The sequence below is a fragment of the Gouania willdenowi genome, chromosome 19, assembly GCF_900634775.1.
Source record: "Gouania willdenowi chromosome 19, fGouWil2.1, whole genome shotgun sequence".
Taxonomy (NCBI): Eukaryota; Metazoa; Chordata; class Actinopteri; order Blenniiformes; family Gobiesocidae; genus Gouania; species Gouania willdenowi.
In genome coordinates this window covers 25,352,462-25,359,861 of record NC_041062.1, presented here as the reverse complement: position 1 = coordinate 25,359,861, position 7,400 = coordinate 25,352,462, and the positions used below count along the sequence as shown (strand labels likewise).

Below are 7,400 nucleotides of genomic sequence, written 5' to 3'. Positions count from 1 at the left end.
CTTTGGCTGTACACGGCCGCATGTTAGCAACTCTTCTCTAAACTAACATAGGTCAAAAAACTCCATTAGTTTAATGTCAGTATCAAATTAATGGCTCACTAAAGGTTGGCGTTTGTCTTATTTTAATTGTTTTTCATTTACGCAGCTAAATAAGATTATAGGCTTAGCAATTATGTTTCCCACTAGTTTGAATTTTAAGCCTGCCCGGTTATTGAGTTACTCCTTACTGTTTAGCGATATTAAAATTATGCCGTCCACTTTGGTATTTCTAGAAACAAAACTTTATTAAGTAATTCCTTTTATGAGGTTGATTTGCTCCCTCACAAATAGTTAATTCAGCGATATCATGTGGCCATTTAGAAGAAACGCACATACAGGATGTAGCCATTTACTCTCTTTTTTTTTTTTTTTTTTTTTTCATTCATTTACTATCTGAAAAGAGAAAAAATAAATAAATTACTTTCAGCAAAAACGTATGTGTAATATTTGTTAGAAATGTGCGAACATTGCGTTTCTGTTGCATTTCGATGGGGTATTCATAAAGTTAGCTCGTAATGTCTCGGTGCTTTTATTTTGGTAGAGAACATTAACGTGCACTGTCATGATCCTGTCTGGAAGTTTGTCTGGACCTGTCCTCCTGTTTGGAAGCTTCGGCACGCGACTACCTCAACCTAAATGAAATAGGCACAAATGATAAACCGGAGCAAGTTAAGTCAGGTTGTATTACGGGGGTGAGGAGGGGAGGGGGGGTAATCCCCCGCAACGTTATGAGAGCATCACAACAGGTTAGTAACGCTAACACTATAAATCACGTTATAAACGGACCCGTTTGGCGACAGCCTTCCAGTGGCGGATGCTTTAAGACTACAAGGGAACCTCAGCTTCCCCTAAAATCAGTGGTCAAATATGTAGTGTTGTGTGTACATTTCATTGACTAAATATATGACAGAACACATGTATGTTTAGTTCAGAATCAGCTTCTTATAACAGGAAACTGACAGTGACAGCGTGACGTTCTTCATTCATTACCGCAGCGTCACAGTGTTAATAAACAGTGGTGAAGTTCAGCTTCAATTGACTTCAATGGGAGAGGATTTAGGGGTTGATCCACTGCAGTCAAACTAGACGCTCATTGGATAAATGCTCGGTTATGACGCACTTAGTCCCGCCCATCGGACGCCGGGCTTCACAGGAGGTCTATGGAGCAGTGGGCTGGATCTGTCTGTTCCGGACGCTGGAATAATGGATGATGATTGGATGATCTGTCTCAGGCTAATTCAATTTTGATTGACAGCGAAATGAGCCAATCAGAGAGTATGACGTTGTAAGCACACAGGCGGGGTTTTCAAATATTTCAGTCCGTTGCTCTGTGTTGACACGGAGACTTTGCTGATCCTCTCATAGCGAATTAACTTCTGACAAACCTAGTGTCTGTTTTTGGTGTTTGTGGAGACTGTTACTGCTTGTGTTGTGAGACTTTTGACCAAACACTCACACTCCAGCGCGCAGCAGCTACGCGCGTGCGTGCGTGTGCGCGCGCGTGCGTGTGTGATAATCTACAAATAGTTGTTGACAACAAAATATGAATTGTACTAAAATTCACATTTAAATAAACAGATACATTTTCTGAAGTAGGCAGAAAATGAGCTTCCCCTGCATGAAAGACCAGCAGCCGCCACTGCAGCCTTCACATGTTATGTCAGCTCATCAAGCTCACATTAACTTACTATTTTGCTTTTCCTGGCTGAGAGGGTAAAATAATTAAGTACTGAAGTACTGTACATATTTTAAGTAGCCTTCTACATGTATAGAATATTTTTAGTTTGTCTGCTTACAAACGTTTAACCTTTGGTACAAAAAGCACTTTGAATTGCCTTGTTGTTGAAATGTGCTATATAAATAACCTTGCCTTGCCTTGCCTTACAAAATCTATAGAGTTTGCTCATTACTTTTACTTGAATAATACAGTAAAATGCTCCAAAAAGCTTACTGTGTGCATACTAAAATAACGTAGTGTTCCTTCTTGGAGAATTTTCCTAGATCCAACTCAGAAAATGTCACATCACAGTTTAAAAACAGCAGTCTATCAATAAATGCATTACTAAATATAAAACTATACTTTTAAAAAGTAAAGATCTTGTATGTACTCTTCTTCTGCCACAGATGCTTTCAGCTTTTTGTATTGATGTTATTGCACAATGAATGTGCTAATTTATGCTGTAACAAATGTATGTGTTGACCTGATTTAATTTGTGCTTTATTTCTTTCAACATTGCATACACTTTACTCATTTCATGTTGCAGGTTTCCTTGTCTATGCTCTAGTTGACGTTTGTGTGCTGAAAGGTTGAGGCTTACCATTTGGGGACTTCATATTGTTTTGGGAAGTGCATTTTACAATCAAACTCTTGACAGTAAGTGATCATATTTGTTTTCTCAATGCAAAAACTAATTCTAATAACTCATGTTAGGATGGTGTTACTCATCATTTTAACATTTCTATGGATTGTTATTCTGTTTACTTCTTGTATGAGATTATTAAGGCCCTGTGTCCACCTAGTGTTTTGTTGAACACCAGCATCTTTTTCTCTTTTCAATGAAGAGAAAGCATTTGCCCACTTCCTCCTTCCCCTGTGTGTAATCAGAGCATTAAAAGAGGGGCCGTCATCATTATTAACATCATAATTAATTATTATCAATCTCATTAGACATAGTAGTAGAACATACTTCCTATTTGATGCTCATAGTTAAGGAAAAAAAAAATCTCAGATATAAAACATGCCATAAAAACAGTGGGGTAGTGCTGGTTATACAACATACAGAATTGTGGTTATACAGCGCCTTTTGTTCCTCAGTGCACAAACGCTGAGTATTACCTGGTGTTTTTACACTTGCAAAACTGCTAGGTGGACACACAATCTTAGCCATTACTTAAAAAAAAATCATAGCTTGTATCTTTTTTAATGTTCAAAGTTGATGCAGATGGCCATGCCCCTAATGTGACAACATAACTAATGTTTTCCCTACTCCACCCCTCCTTTTTTCTCTTTGTTTGTCTAGTTAATGTGGCAGTGTAAAAACTGTGGCATTGAAGTGTCTCGGCGTACAGAACTTCTTCAACATTATAGACTAAAACATAGTCATTTTGGGCGCAGGCATCAAATTAAGTGTATACACCCTGATTGTCCATGCATTTTTAAAGCTTGGAATTCACTTTTGACACACTTGTCAAGGAGTCACACCAATAACTTAAAGCACACAGAGTCATTCACTACATTTACCTGTCAGCTATGTGGCTGTAGGGAACTTGGATCAGAGTATAAATATTTTGTCCACATAGGCCATCATCTGAAAAACAACGAGACCGTGACATGTGTGTTTAAAGGCTGTGAATACAAAACCAACGTATACAGTACCTTCAAGTCCCACAAAAGTCGGAAGCACAGCTTACATTCGTTGGCAGATTTTAAGGAAAATGTAGTACAAGGAATATGTGTTGCTGAAACTGGAGAGTCTTCTGTTTCAGACAAAGAATTTTGTGACGACAGTCTGTCTGATGATGTGGGTTATGTTACTTCAAATGATCAACTAGATGTAGTAGAACACAAAATTGCTGCAGTATTATTAAAACTTGAGAATATATTTCATGTACCAAGTGCAGCAATTGATGAATTGCTGGATGAATTTCAGTATTTGTTGAGCACAGCATCTTCGTGTAGCACAGAGAAAGTAATTTATGACACACTGTTCAGTCATAATCTTCAATTAGACCAGACAGTAGTTGAAGAACTTACATCTACTCTGTGTACATCTAATCCTGTATACAAGTCAATTGGTAAGGGCTGTCCTTTGGCAACATCATTTAAGCGCAAGAAGTACTACAGAGACAATTTTAAAGTAGTTGAACCAATAGAATATATTTTGGACCACAAAGATAAAAGAACATTACAGTATGTTCCACTACTAAAGTTCTTGCAAGAGCTCTTCACAACTGGTCAAATTCTAAATAGAGCTTTAGATAGCCACCTTGTGTCCGAGGTTAATGTTAATGAGGGCAAATATAAGTCTTTTCGAGACGGCTTGTTTTTTAAAAACAACCTTTTTTTGTCAGGGGGTGAGTTGCGAGTTTTGCTAAATTTATATATTGATGATTTTGAGATTTGCAATCCACTTGGCACGTCTCGTAAAAAACACAAGATCTGTTCCATTTATTGGAATTTCAGTAACTTGCCGCCAGGTTGCCATTCTTCATTGTCATCTATTTATTTAGCCTTACTTTGTAGGTCTGATGACGTGAAAAAGTATGGTTATGAGAAGGTCTTAGAGCCCTTATTAAGGGATCTAGTCATTTTAGAAAATCAAGGCATTTTCATTGAACAGCTTGGAGACTTTGTTAAAGGAACAATCCAGTGTGTAGTGGCAGACAACTTAGGCGCGCATGGAATTGCTGGTTTTATTGAAAGTTTCTCAGCTCAATACATGTGCCGGTTTTGTCATGCACAGAGGTCTGAAATTCAGGAGAAAGAAGTGAGTTCAGGTGCGTTTACCCTCCGCAGCAAGGACATGCATGAAATGCATGTCAGATCAGCTCTGGACAGTGCACAACCGTGCCATGGTGTAAAAAGGAAGTGTGTTTTGTCTGCACACCTCTCTCATTTCAACGTCTGCACTGGCTACCCCCCTGATGTTGCACATGACCTTCTTGAAGGCATAGTGCCATTTGAGTTGGCACACTGCCTCAACTTGTTGATCACAAAAAAATATTTCACACTTGAGAGTCTTAATGAGTCCATTCAGAAATTCCCCTTCAAGTGGACAGACAAGAGTAATTGTCCTCACACCATTCCTCGGACATTCATGTCGAACAAAAGTATTGGAGGAAATGCCCATGAAAATTGGAGCCTTTTGCGGTTTCTTCCATTTTTCATTGGACAGCGAGTGCCTCTTGATGAGCCAGCTTGGCAGGTCATTTTGGACCTTAAAGATCTTGTTGAACTAGCTGTAGCACCAGAACACACAACACAATCCATTGCTTTCCTTGAAGCAAAGATTTGTGATCACAGATACCGGCTAAAAGAGGTGTTTCCAGCAATGAAGCTTTTGCCTAAACATCATTTTGTGGAACATTACCCACAGATGATCAGATTTTTTGGTCCACTTGTTGGATTGTGGACGTTACGATTTGAGGCAAAACACAGTTTTTTTAAGAAGGTTGTGCGCCATACACACTGCTTTAAAAACATACTTTTGTCCCTGGCAGTGAAACATCAGTTCATGATGGCATATCACTTGGAGTCAGCCACAACTGGAGAGTCTGGCCTCACTGTCTCAACTGTGTCAACTGTCTCTGTAGACATTTTGCATCAGGATGTGCAGAGAGTTCTGCATCTAAAATACCCTGATATCCCTCACATTCAGCTCACAAAGAATGCATCTGTTAATGGTGTTAACTACAGGGAAGGTATGATTGTTGTTCATGGCTCAATTGGTGGTCTGCCAGAGTTTGCAGAGGTTATCCAGATGATTGTAGTGGACAACAGACTGAGCTTTATTGTGAAGGAACTTAGTGCTTGGTATAGGGAGCATTTTAGGGCTTTTGAGTTATGTCCTACATCACAAGTCTGCCTCGTCCAACTTGGTGCCTTAGTAGACCAGTACCCCTTGGCAGACTACAGGATCGGAGGCCAACGAATGGTGACACTCAAAAGATTCATAAACATACAAGGTTTGATTATGGTAATTTGTATGTTGTTCATGTGTTTAATGGATTGATCAACTAATCAATTAGTTGGTCAATAAACATGGTAACAAGAGGGATGCCTCACATTTCTTAAGAGCATACATTTTTTATATATATATATATATTCTCACAGCAATGGAAAACAGAGAATCTTCTTTAGGAATGATGTATCCAGTGCTCTGATACTTCTACTAACTTACCCTCATGTTGCCATCAATAATAAAAATGTTCATGTTATGGACAACACATTAGAAATGTAAACCACAAATGAATGTTTAAGTTGTTCCTGTTACACTATCGTGTTCAAAGAAAGAACTACCACACAAACTAAGTAAAGACAAACAAAACAACTGGTACAATTCAGTGTTTTGTTTTTCTAACAATTATAGTCATTAATTACAGGTAAGTTACTGTGTGGCAGTGTCTTTCTATGCTACTTGGTTCACCATATAAAGTAGCTATTAGGGATGCCCTGATTTTTTTTTTGTTCAGCCTATGCCAGCCATGTATGACTTCTGTTATAGAGGGTGGATTAACAGTTTGTCAGACTACATATATTTTGTCGTAACCTAAAAGTAATTTTACTGACTGGACCTTGTTAAGTAAGCTCAATAGCTTTTACTCTGCTGGTTCCAACATGAATTTTATCTGTGGATAACAATTTTTTATTTAATGACTTATTATAATGTTTGGGGGATTTTACCACAGCTGCATTGGTTTCGGATGACAGACCAGCAGCTGCAGCAGTAGCTGACAAATTGACAAAGTTTTCAAGCCAAAAGTCAAAGGTGCTGATTTTTAGTTTAATTTAAAACACAATGCTGATGTACTTAATACTACTTTTAGTCTAATCTCATACATAATGCTTCTCTCAGCCGCAGACACCAGACTGTTAAGCAAAGGTTATTGGATAAGTGACTGTAAGCATTTTTTTATGCTGATTGGCTGAGCGATCAATCAGGGTATCTCTAGTAGGTATACAATACTTCATTAATGACAGTACACAATTTTAAGGTATTGTGTTTTTGTTTTGTCTCAATATGTAGATTGAAGAATGGCACATCCAAAATTGAGAGTCATTGTAGAGGACAATGACTACAGAAGACTTGATCTCCCTTCAGGAATGCCAGAAACTTTGACAGAGTTACACAACACAATCCGCGAAGCATTTGGAGTTGAACATGATTTTAACATTCAGTTTATGGATCCTGACTTCAACAACGATTTTATGAACTTTACCACAGTACAAGACCTTCAGGACAGGGGGACTATCAAGCTGGTGTACATGCAAAATGTTGTGGGTGTGAGTCCAGTTTCTTCACTGAGGAGTACCCCCAGCACTTCTTTGTCATCTGAAACACTAGTAAGCAGCCAAAGCTCTCCTTGTGCGTCCTCAATCCATGCATCATCAACAGACTCTGACAGCACCATCATCCTGAAACATTCAGACAGTGAACTAAGAGAACGTGCATGGCCACGGAACTTCCCTATTCCTCGCTTTTCTTACAATGTTGAAATGCAACTTCAGCAGGGAAATGAGAGCTTCAGAGACACTGGAAATCAACTGAAGATTGCTCCTGGACTTAAGTCTGAAATCTTAGAGAAACTAGCAGAGGAGATCTTCCTGTATACAGCATATCCACAAAACTATCAAATCGATG

At 38.6% G+C, this 7,400-nt stretch overlaps 1 protein-coding gene across 2 annotated transcripts; it reads left to right on the top strand.

Annotated features, from left to right (window-relative positions):
* The first annotated feature begins 619 nt into the window (after positions 1–619).
* Positions 620–6,951, top strand: LOC114481687 (uncharacterized). Of its 2 annotated transcripts, XM_028476683.1 has the most exons (4): positions 620–785; positions 2,304–2,413; positions 3,060–5,724; positions 6,786–6,951. In XM_028476683.1, exons 3-4 carry the CDS (start codon positions 3,063–3,065, stop codon positions 6,788–6,790), a joined length of 2,667 nt encoding a protein of 888 aa, XP_028332484.1. In that variant the 5' UTR covers positions 620–785; positions 2,304–2,413; positions 3,060–3,062; the 3' UTR covers positions 6,791–6,951. The 2 variants fall into 2 exon arrangements, 1 of the variants encoding a protein (XP_028332484.1); XR_003676264.1 differs by lacking the exon at positions 3,060–5,724.
* The last annotated feature ends 449 nt before the right edge of the window (positions 6,952–7,400 follow it).

Bases quoted from the DNA above. Each gene is read 5' to 3' on its own strand.
- LOC114481687 (XM_028476683.1), top strand. From the start codon at position 3,063: ATGTGGCAGTGTAAAAACTGTGGCATTGAAGTGTCTCGGCGTACAGAA.